This window comes from Sapajus apella, unplaced genomic scaffold (genome assembly GCF_009761245.1).
Source record: "Sapajus apella isolate SASKATOON/1434 unplaced genomic scaffold, GSC_monkey_1.0 scaffold2, whole genome shotgun sequence".
In the NCBI taxonomy this organism is placed as follows: domain Eukaryota; kingdom Metazoa; phylum Chordata; class Mammalia; order Primates; family Cebidae; genus Sapajus; species Sapajus apella.
Genome location: NW_022436942.1, coordinates 75,392,660 through 75,411,167, shown reverse-complemented (window position 1 = coordinate 75,411,167; position 18,508 = coordinate 75,392,660). Strand labels below are relative to the sequence as shown.

The following is an 18,508-nucleotide window of genomic DNA, read 5'->3' as shown; positions in this document are numbered from 1 at the left end:
GTTAAGTATGACTAGAAGCCTTTTAAGTGCCAGTAAGGTCAAGTGCAAATGAATAGCTACCACTGTGGTGGGCATGAGTAAGTCAGCAGATTATAAAACAGGCCATGGGAGTGTTATGGTTTGACTCAACATACAAGAGAAGGCCCTAGAATCAGGACTGGTAACTTGAAGATTCATCAAGGTGCTGACCTCAGGAGGGAGCTCCAGGCCAGAGCTCACAGGTTCTCTTTGATTTTGGCAGGAGCTACAAGGTCCGATTCAATAGCGTCTCCTCCTACTCTGACTCCCAAAAATCATCAGGCGATGGACCCGACCTCAGAGACAACTTTGAGAGTGCTGGACCCCTGGCCAATGTGAGGTGAGCAAGGGGATAACAGGGTCGGGGGTCAGAGAAGACCAAGGCTCCCAGGGAGCTGGACCTAGCTACAAAGTGAGCTCTTTGTTGTAGGGAGGGAGTCTCCCTTCTATGCCCATTCATTTCTCATAAAACCAGCTACATGGCTGTCTAGGATCCCTCCCACCCATTAAGTCACTTTGCCTGGTTTCCCCATACACCATTTTTGATCCTTTATGTGACTTCTTTTCCTATACACACTCCCTCAGAGCCCCATTACCCAAGGTTCACCCCATTATTTGTGCCGAAGGATATCAATCGCTGGATGTTGCTCAATGAGCTGCCCTTCCCAATAGCTATGGTGTATACTTAATAGAAGCTTCTGTAGACACCCTGCTATGGCCCAATGGTTCTCAACCCTAGAGGTTCATCAAAATCACCTAGAGAGATTTGCAGCGTACTAATACAATAACCAAGCCCCATCTCCAGAGATTCTGGTGGAATTGATCTAGAATTGGGCTCATGTGTCGCTTTTTTTCTTTTTCTTTAAGTCTCTCCAGCTGACTCTAACATGCCGTCAGATTTGACACATACTGCCCTAACCCCGCGTTATCTCATGCCATAGTCACATACTATGAGATAATTTTAGGAAGTATGTGAACAGTTATTTTATATTACAATAGTTGTGTATTCAGTTTAATGGGTTCTTGGAAGGAAAGAAAACTGGGATGTCAAACCCTTGGTTTCATGGATATTGATCAAGACAAGACCGATGCGCGTTGCCCCATAGGAAGGACATTCAGGCCTGACCACAGATCTCTCAGACCTTCGCTAATGGAACCTTCTCCATCATTACCTAGAGCAATGCTTAGTACATAATATAGATCACGGTTTGTTAGATATCAAAACATCTATTATGTCCCCCAGGACATTTTAAAATAGGATTTATGGTTTTTTGTTTGTATGATGCTGTTGTTGTTGTTGTTTAAGAGATGGAGCCTTGCTGTCACCCAGGCTGGAGTGCAGTGGCACGATCTCAGCTCACTGCAACCTCCACCTCCCGGGTTCAAGAGATTCTCCTGCCTCAGCCTCCTGAGTAGCTGGGACTGCAGGTGCACACCGCCATGCCCAGCAATTTTTTTTTTTTTTTTTAAACAGCCCAAATAAGAGATCATGCTTGAGCTAGCTTGGTAACATTTTTTTTTTTTTTTTTTAAGTAGAGACCAGATTTCATCATGTTGCCCAGGCTGGTCTTGAACTCCCGAGTTCAGGCAATCTGATTGCCTCGACCTCCCAAAGTGCTAGGATTACAGGTGTGAGGCCACTGCACCTGGCCTAGGCTTTATGCTTTAAAGCAATTTTAGTTGACAGCAAAGTGAGCAGGAAGTACAGAGAGTTCCCATATCTTCCTTTCCCTACACAGGCAGTCTCTCCTCCTATGAGCATCCTGCACCAGAGTGGTGCGTTTGTTAGGATGATGCACCTACAATGACACGTCATTATCAGCCTTGGTCCATCGTTTACTCTAGGGTTCACTCTTGGTGTTGCACATTCTATAGGTTTTGACATCAGTACTTTTTTCAGCCCAACATTAAAACGTCAGTTCTGGAGTTTGACAGTCAGACCCATTTTTCCCTTATTAAATCTAACATGGCAGGGTTTGGCAAACTAGTGCCTGTGGGCCAAATCCAGCCTGGTCACTGCATATTTTTTACAACCCATGAGCTAATAAAGGGTTTTCTTACCAATGAACGTTTGTAATTAGTTTGATGGTAGAAAACATTACCTTTGAACCCCAATAAAGAAAATGTTACTCTTCTCCCCCAAAAAATGAATTCCAGTGCTCTCATAGTCAACCTGTGTTAGAGTATGCTTAATTATTATGTTTTTAATTTTATCAATTGAAAATGTTCAGGAATTTGTTTTCTTTCTTGTTTTGTAAATATCTACATATCTTCAATTTTACTTCTTGGCCTGTAAGCCTAAAAATATTTGCTGTCTGACCCCCACATATAAAAAATTTGCCAACGCCAGGCACAGTGCCTCATGCCTGTAATCCCAGCACTTTGGGAGGCCAAGGCAGGCAGATCACTTTAGCTCAGGAATCCAAGACCAGCCTGGACAACATGGCAAAACCCCATTTCTACCAAAAATATAAAAACTTAGCTGCTCGTGGTGGCAGACACCTGTGGTCCCAGCTACTCTAGTGAGGCTTGAGCCTGGGAGGCAGAGGTTGCCGTGAGCCAAGATCGTGCCGCTGCACTTCAGCCTGAACAATAGAGCAAAACTCTATCTCAAAAAACAAAAAAAAAAGTTTGCCAAGGCCAGGCATGGTGGCTAACGCCTACCATCTCAACACTTTGGGAGGCTGAGGTGGGAGGATCACTTAGTTTAAGACCAGCCTAGGCAACACATTGGGACCCTGTCTCTACAGAAAAAAAAAAAAAAATGAAAAAACTGAATTGATTAGATGGGCACAGTGGCACATGTCTTTAGTCCCAGCTACTAGGAGGCTGTGGTGGGGAGATTGTCTGAGTCTAGGAGATCGAGGCTACGGTAAGCCATGACCACGCTACCACTGCACTCCAACCCGGATGACAGAGCAAGACCCTGTCTCAAAAAAAAGTCTGCCAACTCCTGGTTTGGAGGCTTAAAATAGGAATTTTGAAATCATAAGCTGAAGATTGGGATGGAAATGTGACAAGTAGTGACTTTGGTCTAGGTCCTCAGGTCCACCAAGAAGAACATTAATGAATCAACTGCCTGAATCATCATTTGTTGATGAAAACAAGAGTCAGGAGTCTTAGTCCGTTCAGGCTGCTATACCAAATGTCATCAACTGGCAGCTTGTAAACAACAGAAATGTATCTCTCACAGTTCCAGAGGCTGGGAAGTCCAAGATCAAGGTGCTGGCAGATTCAGTGTCTGGTGAGGGCCCACTCTCTGGCTTACAGATGGTGCCTCCCAACTGCATCCTCACATGGCAGAAGGGGAAGAACTCTGGTCTCTTCAGCCTCCTATGAGGGCACTAATCTCATTCATGAGGCTTCACCTTCATGTCCCAGTCACATCCAAAAAGGCCACTAATACCATGACACTTGGGGTTAGGTTTCAACCTATGAATTTTGGGGTGACACAAACATTCAGATCATAGCAGTGATGAGCTAGTGAGGAAAGATGAAAAGCAAGTTCAAAAGCACAAATGAGTAATTAACAGTATCAGTGGTATGTTGAACGATGAGAGCACATGGACACAGGGAGGGGAGCACTACACACTGGGGTCAGTTGGGGGGAAGTGGGGGAGGGACGGTGGGGGGTGGGGAGCTGGGGAGGGATAGCAGGGGGAGAAATGCCAGATGTGGGTGATGGGGAGGAAGGCAGCAAATCACACTGCCACGTGTGTTCCTATGCAACAATTTTGCATGTTCTTCACATGTACCCCAAAACCTAAAATGCAATAAATAAATGGGAAAAAAATAAAAAAAAAAAACAGTATCAGTGGTACTTAAATATGGCAGACATCACAAACATAAATCAGAGAGATTCGGGAAACAACACCTTAACCAGAAGGCATGACTAATGCTGGAAGTTTCCAGGTCTGCACTGGGCTAAGGCTGAAGCAGGTGGCTTAGGGCAGGGGTGCCCTTTCCCGTCACCCTTCCAATCAGCCCACACCCAGTCCCCATCTCTGTCTACATGTCAGGCCGCCACCCTGCAAGAAAAGAGTAATGTTTTTAGATCCAGGAAGATCATTAGTTAAGAGTAAATGGCAGTCTGGGCATGGCAGCTCATGCCTGTAATCCCAGCACTTTGGGAGGCCAAGGTGTGTAGATCACCTGAGGTCAGGAGTTCAACACTATCGTGACCAACATGGTGAAACCCCATCTCTACTAAAAATACAGAAATTAGCTGGGCATGGTTGTGGGGGCCTGCAATTCCAGCTACTCAGGAGAGTAAGACAGGAGAATTGCTTGAACCTGGGAGGCAGAGGTTGCAGTGAGTCAAGATCGCCACACCACTGCACTCCAGCCTGGGCAACAAGAGCAAGACTGTCTGAAGAAAAAAAAAAAAAAAAAAAAAGGCAAAATGCTGTCTAATCCCACATACTTTATTTGGAAAGGCTCTGGAATTCTAGGGAAAGGAGGACAAGGAAGAGGAAGATGAAATGATATGAGTGGATTTGAGAGGAGTGGATATTAATCTATATTAACCTTCACCTGTGATGCAACTGGACCCACCCCAAGTTCATGCTCCAGTGATGGAGAATACCTTCCCAACTTCTCCTACCTTCTTACTTCCTCCCCATCCCAATCTGTTACCATGTTGTTCCCATCACCCTGAAAAAGAGATTCAGGGGCAGGGCCTGACCCTGTATGGAGTAGTTTAAGTAGCCCCTCTCCATGGTTTATCTGAGATGACAGTCTATAGAAGAACACTCTGACCTTAAAAAGTGGGGCAAGGGGGGTGTTTTTGTCCCATTCATGAACAGTTGTTCTGTCCCTGTGAGGTCTAAGACCTACAGTCAAGACCAAGTTCTGGAAATGTGGGAGAAAGTGTCTGAAGGGCTGTAGACCAGCCCTACAGAAGCCCTCCATTTCCCATACTTCAGTCAAAGTGTCCCCACCTCAACACGGAGAAATATCTCATGAACTTGACCCCACTGGTTCAAGCACCAATATTTTCTTGGTGGTCTCTATGCACAGAGGGTCTATGAAGAAAATTCATTTCATAGACCTTACAAGGAATTGAACCAGAGTAATTTTTTTTTTAAGACAGAGTCTCTCTCTGTCACCCAGGCTGGAGTGCAGTGGCGTGATCTTGGCTCACTGCAGCCTCCACCTCCCTGATTCAGGTGATTCTCTTGCCTCAGTCTCCCAAGTAGCTGGGACTACAGGTGTGTGCCACCACACCTGGCTAATTTTTTGTATTTTTAGTACAGACAGGGTTTCGCCGTGTTAGCTAGGATGGTCTCAATCTCTTGACCTCATGATCCACCTGCCTTAGCCTCCCAGAGTGCTGGGATTACAAGCGTGGGCCACTATACCCAGCCTATTTATATCTCTTTCATCTCCTTTTAGAAGAACCTGTTTGATGTGTTGATGACAGTTTCTTCTGGTCTCTTCATTAATATAAGTCCCTGAGAACTATTATGTTATAGTTTCATTATCTTCATACTTAAAACTAATCTAGTTATGCCACTTATAGAATTCAAGCCCTCCACTAACATAGGCTAATTTCTCCAATTAATCCAGCTTAGAAATGGACACGCGAGAAACAGCCAGTGGTTCCAGGTCGCTGCTATCTCTAACTTGTCCTCCTTAGAACCAATTAGAATTTTCTCCGGATGATGGCAATACTTACAAGAGACCAAAAGAAAGGGAGAGAAATCCTTGAGAGCCCTTAAGTTTAAAGTGCCCTTCCACAGATGAGCTTGGGGTTGCCTGACTGCCATCAGCTAAACACTGTTCTTCTTGAGATACCAGATACATTAGTTCAGGCTGCCACAACAAAATTGCACAGACAGAGTGGTATTGGCCGTAGTTCTAGAGCTCACAGACAGCTTAAATAGAAACTTAATTTCTCATGGTACTGGAAGCCAGAACTCCAAGATCAAGGTGCTAGCAGGGTTGCCTTCTGGTGAGGTCTCTCTTTCTGGCTTGCAGATGACCACCTTCTTTTTATGTCCACAGAGAGAGAGAGAGAGGTAGAGAGAGAGAAAGAGAGAAGAGAGAGAGTACTCTGGTGTCTCTTCCTCTTCTATAAGGACACGAATCCTATCAGATCAGGGCTCTACCCTTATAACCTCATTTAACTTTAATTACCTCCTTAAAGGCCCTATCTGGAAATGCAGTCGTAAGGAGATTAGAGTTTTAATATATGAAATTTGGGGGGACACAGTTCAGCCCATTACACCCGACACTCCCCACATTCCCCACAGTCCCTTGGCATGAACATTCTGTTGTCTCCCTGACAGGTTCTCAGTGTTCGGCCTCGGCTCACGAGCGTACCCTCACTTTTGCGCCTTTGGACATGCCGTGGACACCCTCCTGGAAGAACTGGGAGGGGAGAGGATCCTGAAGATGAGGGAAGGGGATGAGCTCTGTGGGCAGGAAGAGGCTTTCAGGACCTGGGCCAAGAAGGTCTTCAAGGTAATCATGGACCTATAGGGAGAAGTAATGCTCCCCACACTCCCCAAAGATAGCACCTAAACCATCAAGAAGAGAAGAAACTTGAGCAAACCCTCTGTACCTCTCCCATGTATCCAGCCTAGATGCAGCTTTAAACAGCTCAGACAAATTTGGGTGGCCTGAGAACATATATTTTCTACCTAGAATCCAACATCCTGCATTATGGGCAAGGAGTTGGTCCATAAAAAAGTTATGCAGTCTTGGAATGTCAGGCTGGGAGGAAGCCATCCCTCACTCAAATTTGGTATACAGGTACATAAAAAACACATAGAGTTGCTCAACCAAACCAAACTGAAGATCTTGGCAGTTTGTCAACTTTGACAAGCCTACCGTCTTGTGCTAGATCGTCAGTAACCAGTATGGTAGCCACTAACCACACATAGCCATTTAAATTTAAACGAATTAAAATTGCATATGATGAGTGGGTAAATAAAATGTGGTACATCAACGCAATGGAATGTTCTTCATCCGTGAAAAGGAATGAAGTGGTGATACCTGCTACGACATGGATGGACCTTGGAAACTTTATACTAAGTGGAAGAAGTAAGTCACAAAAGAATATGTATTACAGGATTCCATTTATATGAAATGTCCACAATGAGAAAATCCATAGAGACAGAAGGCAGGTTAGTGGTTGCTAGGGGTTATGGGGATGGAAAATGGAAGTGACTGCCAATAGATAAAAAAAATTTGTTGTGGGGGTTAGGGATGATGAGAATGTTCTGGAAGCAGATAGTGGGAAGGGTTGCATAACCTTGTGAACGTTCTACATGCCACAGAATTGTGCATGTTTACGCAGTGAATTGTGTTATATGAATTACATCTACACCTATTTATACAGCACAAAATTAAATAAGGCTGTATAATTTTGTTGGTGGTTCATGCTTATAATCCCAGCACTTTGGGAGGCTGGGGCAGGAAGATTGCTTGAGCCCAGGAGCTCAAGACCAGCCTGGGTAACTTAGTGAGACCTCATCTCTTAAAAAATAATAATTAATTAATTAATTAAATAGGTTTAAAATCCCATTCCTGACTTCCTCCAGACAGAAAAGAGCGATAGACCCTGCATCCCCACCTCACCAGGAAACTACTAAAGTTCCTGGGGAAGCAAAGTAGAATTTCTTTAGAACATAATGGATGGAGAGGAGAAAACCTGTAGTGGCCGTGAGGCCCCTGGTGCATGTGTGTCTGATTGATACCTTCTGATGATCATGAATTTATTGTAAAAATGGAACATGTGCTAATATCAGGAACAATAAAAGCCATGTTGAGTGACCCAGGTCAGTTTGCTGAGAACAAAACCAATGAAGTTAATTTGAGAGAGAGATTCCTATCCCTGTGTTACCAAATGTATACATGTTTAAATAAAATAAATTATAGTAAACTCTTGGCCAGGCACGGTGGCTCACACCTGCAATCTTAGCAATTTGGGAGGCCAAGAAGGGCACATTGCCTGAGCTCAGGAGTTTGAGATCAGCTTGGGCAACATGGTGAAACCCCATCTCTACCAAAATACAAAAAATTAGCTTGGTATGGCAGTGTGTGCCTATAATCCCAGCTACTCAGGAGGCTGAGGCAGGAGAATTGCTTGAACCCAGCAGGTGGAGGTTGTGGCGAGCCAAGATCATGCCACTGCACTCCAGCCTGGGGGACAGAGTGAGACTCTGTCTCATAAATAAATAAATAAAAATAATAAACTGCTCTCTTTTTTCAGTATTTAAAAAAAAAAATCCTGCCAGGCATGGTGGCTCACGCCTGTAATCCCAGAGCTTTGGGAGGCCAAGGTGGGCAGATCACAAGGTCAGGAGTTCAAGACCAGCCTGGCCAACATGGTAAAACCCCATCTCTACTAAAAATACATAAAAGAAAAATTAGCTGAACATGGTTGCAGGGGCCTGTAGTCCCAGCTACTTGGGAGGCTGAGGCAGGAGAATTGCCTGAACCTGGGAGGTGGAGGTTGCAGTGAGCTGAGATCATGCCACTGTACTCCAGCCTGGGCAACACAGTGAGACTCTGTCTCAAAGAAAAAAGAGGAAAAAAGAATCCATTGCTCAGTTGCAGTAACCACTTTTTGTATTCTCAGTCGCCACAGGGGTAGGAGTTTCCATATTAGACAGTGCAGAACCTTTCCATCATGATAAAACATACTATTGGCCAGAGCTGTTCTAAATTGAAGGCTACAGGAGTATAAATGAGCCACGCATGGCGTTTTACCTGCATATGGGGATTACTAAACTGGCCATCCTGGGGTGGGAGGTGGTAATGAATGTGGACCCTGCCACTTTCACCCATTCCATCCTAGCCTTGGAATGCATTCTCATCAGCAACCCCAGGAGAAAGGGTACCATGCAACCTTCTGTCATTCAGTTGGTACTTTTCATCCTGAAAGCAAAGGCAGGTAGAGGGCAAATGGGGAAGCTGAGGCCCCTGGGCTATAAGGATTTCCATGTGGGGAGGCAGTGTTCATTAGCCTGTTCCCGCATTTCCTCCCAGACAAGGAGAGTTGGGATAACCTGGTTTTCTATACCTGTTGGGATAATTCTGTTTCTTGATTTCCACCAGCCAACCTCGACTTAGCCACCAGAAGCAAGGTTTGTTAAAATCCACTGTACCCTTTAGCCATCAGCCCCTCTCCTCCCATCCCACCCTCAGCTCTGGAAACCATGAATCTCCTTTCCATCTCTGTAGATTTCCCTGTGCCAGACATTTCATGTGAATGGAATCATATAATATGTGGTCTTTTGTGACTGACTTCTTTAACTTAGTATAATGTTTTCAAGGTTCTTCCATATTGTAGCATATGTCAGAACTTCATCCTTTTTTATAGCCAAATAATATTCTATTGTATGGATGTGCCAAATCTTGTTAATTCATTCATCCACTGATGAACATTTGGATTGTTTTAAAGTCAACATGAGGTCAAACAATGGTAAAAGCTACTCTTAAAAATTATCATTATTGGGCCAGGCACAGTGGCTCATGCCCGTAATCCCAGCACTTCGGGAGGCTGAAGCAGGTGGATCACTTGAGACTGCAAGTTCGAGACCAGCCTGACCAACATGGAGAAACCCCGTCTCTACTAAATATACAGAATTAGCCGGGCATGGTGGTGCATGCCTGTAATCCCAGCTACTCCGGAGGCTGAGGCAGGAGAATTGCTTGAACCCAGGCAGTGGAGGTTGCAGTGAGCCAAGATTATGCCATTGCACTTCAGCCTGGGCAACAGGAATGAAACTCTGTCTCAAAAACAAACAAACAAACAAACAAAAATCATTATTTTGAATCATCTGTGGTTTTATCTTAATATAAATTAGGATATTGGCCGGGCATGGTGGCTCATGCCCATAATCCCAGCACTTTGGGAGGCTGAGGCAGGTGGATCACTTGAGGCCAGGAGCTCAAAACCAGCCTGGCCAACATGGCAAAACCCTGTCTCTACTAAAAATACAAACATTAGCTGGGCATGGTGGAGGATGTAGGATTACATGATTGTAATCCTAGCTACTGGAAGGCTGAGGCAGGAGAATCACTTGAACTTGGGGAGGAGGTTGAGGCTGCAGTGAGCCAAGATCACACCACTGCACTCCAGCCTAGGTGGCAGAGTGAGATTCTGTCTTAAATAAATAAATAAGGATATTAATTCTTAGAATTGTTAAAATTGAAGAAGAAGTGAGCTTGACCAAAAAAAAAAGAAAAATGTACGTGCAGTCATCCAGACATTCAATATGCTCTGCCTTCATATAATTCTTACACATTTAAAGGAAGATGGATTGGGAAATTCTAAGATGTTTACTTTCTTCTTCAATGTCAAGTCTCTACACACGTTAGTTTTAGGAATAAATGACATAATAGAATTATATCTTAAATACAAGTTAGGCCCTAAAGTCAATGGCAAATCTGATGTGTCCAGTACATTGAAGACACTCAAAATATACAGGATGGATGAATGGATAGATGGATGGACAGGTGCATGCATGGAAAGATAGGTGGATGGGTGGGTAAGTGGGTGGGTGGATGGATGTATGGAAGGATGGATGGATGGGTGGATGGGTGGGTGAGTGGAAGGATGGGTAGATGGATGGGAGGGTAGAAGGATAGATGAATGGAAGTGTGGATGAATGGATGGAAGGAAGACAATGAAAGGGTAGATGGAAGGAAGAAGGGAAGGAGGGAAGGGCTACTGGATGGATGGATGGATGGATGGATGGATAGAGAGATGGTTGGATGGGTAGATGGATGGGTGGTTAGATAGAGAGATGGATGGGTGGGGTGGATGGAGAGATGGATGTATGGGTAGATAGATATATGCCACGACTTGGAGAGGATATCCACTTGGCTGAAAGAGGTCACTGAAAGCCTTGTGTACACCACAGGCAGCCTGTGATGTCTTCTGTGTGGGAGATGATGTCAACATTGAAAAGGCGAACAATTCCCTCATCAGCAATGACCGCAGCTGGAAGAGAAACAAGTTCCGCCTCACCTATGTGGCCGAAGCTCCAGAACTCACACAAGGTACCTCCCACCACCCTTCCAGGGAGGCATTCATGACAGTGGGGGAAAGGCAGGCGATCTCACCTCCAGAAGGTGCTTAGAGAAGACAGGCTTCATTGCTTTGCTCTCCCTTTAGTGCAGTCCTACCAAAATGAATGCTTTGCTGCTCTCCCACGCTCCATGAAACAAGTGCTAGGAAATGTCTCTCTCTCTTGCTCTAGTAACATACTGTGTTCTTTTAAACCATCCTCCTCTCAACTCAACCAGATTTTCTTTTTGTTCTGCACTACCCACAACCACCCCACCCATCCCAACCAATGCGTGCCTGATCTCTTCTCGTCTGTCTCTCACTGCACTCCAGAGATCAGTGGAAGTGTCAGTAGAGGTTGAATAAAATGCCGCAGAGGGTTTGTGTGTATTAATATTCTGAGACAAGATCTCATTTTGTTTCCCAGGCTGGTCTTGAACTCCTGGCCTCCGGTGATCCTCCCACCTCAGCTTACTAGGCAGTTGGGATTACGGGCATGAGCCACCTTGCCCCACCTGGGGAGTTTTTGTGGAACATTCCACCCCATCTCAGGAAGACTGTTGTTTTTCCTCCCCACAGGTCTATCCACTGTCCACAAAAAGCGAGTCTCAGCCGCCCGACTCCTTAGCCGTCAAAACCTCCAAAGCCCTAAATCCAGGTAGGAACCCCATGGTTCATTGGGTTACCCACCTCTTCTCCTAAATGCCACCCACGGTGGAGGAAAAGCCCTTGTGGACACCAAGGACTGGCTGTTTTCCAATCATTGCAAAGTGCCGTGGAGACCCCCTTGCTACTTTGTAGCATCTGGGTTTCCTGCCTTCCTTTTCCCAAGCTCTAATCTGAAGGGGTGGGAAAAGGAGTTGGTGTTGATCTCCTGAAAAGGGGAAAGAAAAAGGTTTTCTGAGTAATTTTTCACAGTCGACTGCACCCCCATAGAATTGCTACATGCTCATTGTACCACAGCATCTTAGCTGGAGATCACTTAGTTCAAGTATTTCCTATTGTGGATAATTTTTTTAATGGAGTGCTAAAAAATGGCTACCCACACTCTGCTTAAATTTCTTTGGGTTGATGGGAGGCTTGTTATCTCACAAAACAGCCCATTCTGTGTTTTGAAGTCCTAATTATTAGAAATTAGCTTAAAATCCAATATAATCAATTATCTTATTATCTATTATAACCAAAGCATGTCTTCCTAGCAGTTTATTTTAAGCCCAGTTTTACTCTCTGGTGACACCTAAGACAAGTTTATTTCTTTCCAAATGAGAGACCTGCAAATAGCCAGCAACCCTGACCAATCTCCCATGGGTCCTAACTGCTTCAAGTCATTCTTCCTAAGATGTGGTTTCCCAAGCCTCTGGCTTTAGTAAAAGGACACACTCTGTCCATTTCCTTTAGTAAAAGAAAATGTCACTCTCAGACCTGGTCACAGTGCAGTAGAGGGCATGTGATCACTGCCAAATGTGCTGAGGTTATTACCACCATCACCAATCTGAGCAGGACGCGCTAATGCAGCCTGAGATCGCAGGCATGGTTCTAATGACCGTTCTGCTCTTCCGTTAAAAGCGGTCGCTGCTGTTCTTAGACCTCCTGTCGTCTCAAAATGATCAACCCAGGTCTGTCCAACTCTCTACTTGTATAAATAATTTTTCTCGCACTAATGAAAGTCTTTGCAGAGATTCCTATTGAATGGAATCTTTTTCACTTTGTAGGTACAGCAGAAGACCTTTTCAAGTCTTGAATTTTTGCACAGCATACTTTACTGCACTGTGTTTCACTGGGTTACCCACCTCTGCTCCCAGGTGCCACCCACAGTAAAGGACAAGCTCTTGTTTATTCCAAGGACTGGCTGTTTTCCAATCATTGCAAAGTGCCATAGAGACCCCCTTGCTGCTCTGGCAACAGAGGTGGGTAACCCATTGAACACAAGAACAGTGCACTGAACTATGCTGTACAAAGAATCAAGACTTGTAAAGATCTTCTGCTGTAACTGCAAAGTGACAAACATTCCATTCAATGGGAACCAATGCAAAGACTTGCATTAGAGCTAAAAAAATTACTTATACAATAGAGAGATGAACAGACCTGGTTTGATCAATTTGAGATGTGATGCCTAAGAGGAGGCTCTTGGCTGGGCATGGTGGCTCACGCCTGCAATCCCAGCACATTCGGAGGCTGAGGCAGGTGGATCACCTGAGGTCGGGAGTTCGCGACCAGCCTGACCAACATGGAGAAACCCTGTCTCTACTAAAAATACAAAATTTGGCCAGGCACAGTGGCTCATGCTTGTAATCCCAGCACTTTGAGAGGTCGAGGTGGGTGGATTACAAGGTCAGGAGTTCGAGACCAGCCTGGCCAATACAGTGAAACCCCATCTCTACTAAAAATACAAAAATAAGCTGGGTGTGTTGGTGGACACCTGTAATCCCAACTACTTGGGAGGCTGAGGCAGGAGAATCGCTTGAACCTGGGAAGCAGAGGTTGTAGTGAGCTGAGATTGCACCACTGCACTCCAGCTTGGGCAATGGAGCTAGACTCATCTCAAAAAAAAGAAAAGAAAAGAAAATACAAAATTAGGTGGGCACGGTGGCACATACCTGTAATCCCAGCTAATCAGGAGGCTGAGGCAGGAGAATCACTTGGGCCCAGGAGGTGGAGGCTGTGGTGAGCCAAGATTGCACCATTGCACTCCAGCCTGGGCAACAAGAGTGAAACTCTGTCTTAAAAAAAAAAAAAATAGGCTCTTGAGTTGAGCAGTCCTGGGTTCTAAGCCCAGCTCTGCCATGCGCTAGCTGTCCAGCTTTGGGCAAGTCATTTAGGTGGTCTGTCTCTTTACCTCTAGAATGGGAATGGTAGCTATGAAGATTGCTAATGTTTTTCTAGAGCTTTCTGTGTTCCAAGCACTGTGCTGAGCCCTCTGTGCAGGATCTTTTATAATTCTAACCAGCCTGGGAAGTAGGTACTCTTACCATACACATTTAAAATAGGAGCAATGACAGCTAAAAAATACAAGTGACTTTCTCAAGGTCACACCGACCCGGTTATCTGACGCCAAAGTCAGTGTGCCAAATGGCTACACAGATGGCCTCACCAGCATTGCAATGCTGCTGAGTATTAAAAATAAGCTACATAAAGCAACTAGCATATCATAGGGTCCAGTCAGTATTCTTTATCCATTCCTGCTTCATGTCACCTGCAAATTTAGTGTGCCTGCTTTCAATGTAATCTTCCAAACCTTTGATAAAAGTGATCCACAGAGAAGAGCCCCAGAGCTCCCACATTCTTAGAGTCCCAAACATGAAAGAAATGGAGGGGGAAATTAATCTCTGAATAATTAGTTAAGTGCCATTCAGAGCATAATGGCCTCCGATATAGAGAGGGACTCTAGTTGAAATATATCTCTTACTACTTATTTCTGTCCTATGGGAAAGGATGATTTAAGTGGCATTGCATGAGAAGGTCTAATAATCTACTGGAAGTTTCTTTCAGCAACAAACTATGAAAGACAAGCTTACAGAATTTATTCCCAAAGCCATAGTACATAAGTAGCAGGAAACTTGCAAATGTTCTGATGCTAAGTGGAACCAAAAGTCCCCAAATCAGCCCCCACTCCCGCCAATCCAGAAGGGTACCTGACTCTAAGCTACGGTCCTAAAAGTGACTAGCCAGAGAATATTCCAAACAAGGTTAGAACTGGAGTGTAGAATTAAAATCAGTTATGAATTAGCACAACGACAGCCCAATCGTGCCTCCGTGTTTGTCTCTCTAAAAGCATGTTCTGTATTTTCGAGCTTAAAGGGCTTTAAAAGCACTACCTATTTGTAAGCTGAATACCATTTCCAGCTTCATAAGGTTTATTAAAAAAAAAAAAAAAGAAGAAGAGGAGGAAGGATTATTGAGTGGAAAAGCATGACTCTCCCATTTTCTCCTGCCTAAGGCTGAAGCTGGGCTATTTGGCCCAAGAGGCCATAACCAAGATATCACTAATCCTCCTGAGAGAAACCATCAATTGCAGGCAAAGTGCTTCTGAGGAAATAGGCAGCCTTTTGAGGATGATCCTTGAAAATCTAAAGAGAAAAGTGACCGCAGTCAGTGTCACAGCCTAGAAATAAATTTTCTAATGCACATACAACAATTAGCAAATGACACAGAAGAGAGAGCATAATGGATCGCTAATGTGTGGGGTGTAGACGCTAAGTCCCCAAAGTCAGGAGGAAAAGGGGAACACGGGGTTTGAGATGAACCTCTTCAGGGAGGGTGGGCTTAAGAAAGGCAGAAGAGAGGAGGGGGGTCCAGGAAGAAAGAATAGCAGAAGTCAAGTCAGCACTGGGATGTTTGGGAGAGTGGCAGACATTACAATGCTGAGTTCTTGATCGGAAGAAGGCTTCAGTCTCATCTCTCCTCAAGTAAAACTGTTTCTCTCCAGCCTTCCCCATCTCAACCGAGGACATCAACATGTGGCTTCGGCCAAAACCTCCAGTGTCATCCTCGCTCCTCTCTCTCCCTCGCACGGGTCATGCAGTGCCTCAGCAGATGCCCTTGGCCTTGTCTTTCAGCTACGTCTCCCACCCAATACCTGGAGCGGAGCCATGGGCATCTCTGATCTGAGTGCCTAGAATAGCCACCCAACTTGTATCTTGGTTTCTGAACTTTTCTCTAAAAAGATCATTTTCCAAAAAGCAAACAGAGGAATCTTTCCTTTCTTTCTTTTTCTTTTTCTTTTTTCTTTTTCTTTTTTTTTTTTTTTTTTTTTTTTTTGAGGTTAAGAGTAGAAGTTTAATAGGTGAAAGAAAGAGCTCTCTGCTGCAGAGAGGGGTCCCGGAGAAATGGGTTGCCAGATCCACAGTGAAATACAGAGTGTTTTATAGGTGCCTGGGTGAGGAGGCAGTATTTGATTTACATAGGGTGCAAAAGATTGGTTGAACCAGGTGTGCCATTTGCATAGGGTGAGAAAAACTGGTTAGGACCAGGTGTCCCACTTGTATAGGATGTGAATTTCTGGCCGCCTCCACCCTAATCTTTTACTATGCAAGCAGGTCCTCAGACAGAGAAATCTTTTAAAACCGTAAATTGAAGGCTATTACTCCCTGCTTCACAGCGTCTGGTGGTCTCCTGCTAGACTTCAGGAAACTTCCAAATTCCTTGCCATGACAGGTCATCATGAGGCTCTTGTGATCCACCCCTCCCACCCTCCAAACAAACACTCCAGCCTTCTTTCCCTTCCTTGAACATGCCGCCTTTTCTCTGCCTCTGGGCCTTTGCACATGCTCTTCCCTATCCCGGGAATGCTGTGCCTGCAAGTCTTTGCAGGTCTCTGCTTAAGCGTCAGAGAGCCAGATGGTCTCCTCCGCCAGTCTCCCTGACTGTCCTGTCTGACATAGCCCACCCCCCTCAGCCCATCACCACCCACTCATCCACATCACCAACCCCACCTGAGCTCTTTTAAATGACTTCTCAATGAGAATAGAGCACTTTGCCATCCTTCCCTATCACTCCCTCACTGGTGCCTAGAACAGTGCCTGATACGCAATATCCATGTGTAGAATGAATGAACTTCATTAACTTGAGCAGTTCACAGCTGACAATATTTACTCTTTTCATTGAAGAATGCACATTTTCTGTTTTTTCCCATTTAAAGCTGGACATTAGCAAATTATTATTTTATCTGCAAACCTATCATTGAGCCACTGCCAAATGAACGTGTGTGTGTGTGTGTGTGTGTGTGTGTGTGTGTGTGTGTGTGTGTGTCTCGCTTCTGGATGTGGCTGGAAATAAATCATACAGAGGAGACACTCATGGGAGAAGGGAATAGGGCCCACATGGCTGCTGCTGTTTCATTGCCTCTTCCCCTCTCCCTGTACTTCTCAGTGTCCCAAGCTTTCAGAAAACGTTTAAAAATAGGCCAGGTGCAGTGGCTTACACCTGTAATCCCAGCACTTTGGGAGGCTGAGGTGGGTAGATCACCTGAGACCTGGAGTTCAAGACCACTCTGGCTGTGATGGTTGAACTTTGTCTCTGCTAAAAATACAAAAACTAGCCAGGCATGGTGGCAGATGCCTGTAATCCCAGCTACTCAGGAGTCTGAGGCAATACAATTGTTTGAATCCAGGAGGCAGAAGCTGCAGTGACCTAAGACCACGCCACTACATTCCAGCCTGGGCAACAAAGCAAGACTCCTCTCAATAATAATAATAATAATAATAATAATAAATTCTCTGCTTAGAAACCTCAACAGGCTGGGTGCAGTGGCTCATGCCTGTAATCCCAGCACTTTAGGAGGCAAAGGTGGTGGATCACCTGAGGTCGGGAGTTCAAGACCAGCCTGACCAACATAGACAAACCCTGTCTCTACTAAAAATACAAAACAACAATAATAATAATAACTGGGCATGGTGGCCCAAATCCTGTAATCCTAGCTACTCAGGAGGCTGAGGTAAGAGAATCTCTTGAACCCGGGAGGCGGAGGTTGTGGTTAGCCGAGATCACGTGTCATTGCATTCCAGCCTGGGCAACAAGAATGAAACTGCATCTCAAAAAAAAAGAGCTCAGCAGAACTGAGATTTCAGACAATTGGTTTCTGAGCCAGTGCTATACCCCAGAGATTCGGCTTCCCAGCAAAGCATCAGAGACGAGCCCAGCAAGGTGCCCTGGGGCCCCACGGCCATCCAAAGCCAAGGTTCTCAGCAAGTGGCCTGCAGAGTCCCCTTGGTTAAACTCCCAGCAGGGCCAGAGCCTGGACCCGCCTTCTAAGCCCACCTGCCAGCCACGTTCCCATCCTGCTCCTTGTCTGCACGGCCACCCTCTGCCTCGTTCAAGAGGACTTGGAGGGAGGTGGCTGTGCTCGTGAGCTAGCTCAGCAAGTTTGGGTCCTCTGCGTTTCTATTTTGTACAAATCGTGATGATCTGGAAAGAAAGCGGGAATTGATTTGCGGGCCTTTCAAAGGCTTCCTCTGGGTAGGCTTAGGAGGATCCCGAATTAGAAGCCCCACAGTGCCCCCTGCTGGCCACGACCTCTGCTATTTCCTTCCTGCAGCTCTTTGAAGGTGATGTCTTTGCTCCCCAGGAACCAAAGACCGGAGTGAGCTCAGAGAAGGCGCAGTCATGGGAGTTCCCAGATAGGGCAAGATCTGCCCAGGGAGGGACAGTGGGATCCCAGACCCTAGCACCGCCATTCACAGTAATGGTCACTAAGTTCCCCACTATGCTAAAGGCGGGGATGCCTTGCTTCAAGAAAATACTTGACACTCCTTCCTCCCCCAAAATAATGTGCCCGCTCAACTGTTTTTAACAATGGTGGCTATTTGTAGCACAAAAGGGTTCTTGGTTGAGCCAAAACTCCTTTAAATAGCGAGTCCCATTGGGCTATTCAAGTGTTGATTTATGTACCATAGAGAATATAGAAACTTCATGTTGAATATCAAGCATCTCTATCCACTGAAAACTAATTGGCAATGAAGAAAAAGCAGA

General features: G+C 45.2%; 1 protein-coding gene across 3 annotated transcripts in view; it reads left to right on the top strand.

Moving 5' to 3' along the window:
* Positions 1 to 18,508, top strand: part of NOS1 (nitric oxide synthase 1) — a 228,813-nt gene that overhangs the window by 189,659 nt on the left and 20,646 nt on the right. For all 3 annotated transcript variants that reach the window (XM_032240963.1, XM_032240971.1, XM_032240980.1), the window contains 4 exons: positions 242 to 358; positions 6,309 to 6,483; positions 10,896 to 11,034; positions 11,621 to 11,699. In XM_032240963.1, the coding sequence (XP_032096854.1) occupies positions 242 to 358; positions 6,309 to 6,483; positions 10,896 to 11,034; positions 11,621 to 11,699 (510 nt within the window). The remainder of the gene's footprint in view (positions 1 to 241; positions 359 to 6,308; positions 6,484 to 10,895; positions 11,035 to 11,620; positions 11,700 to 18,508) is intronic.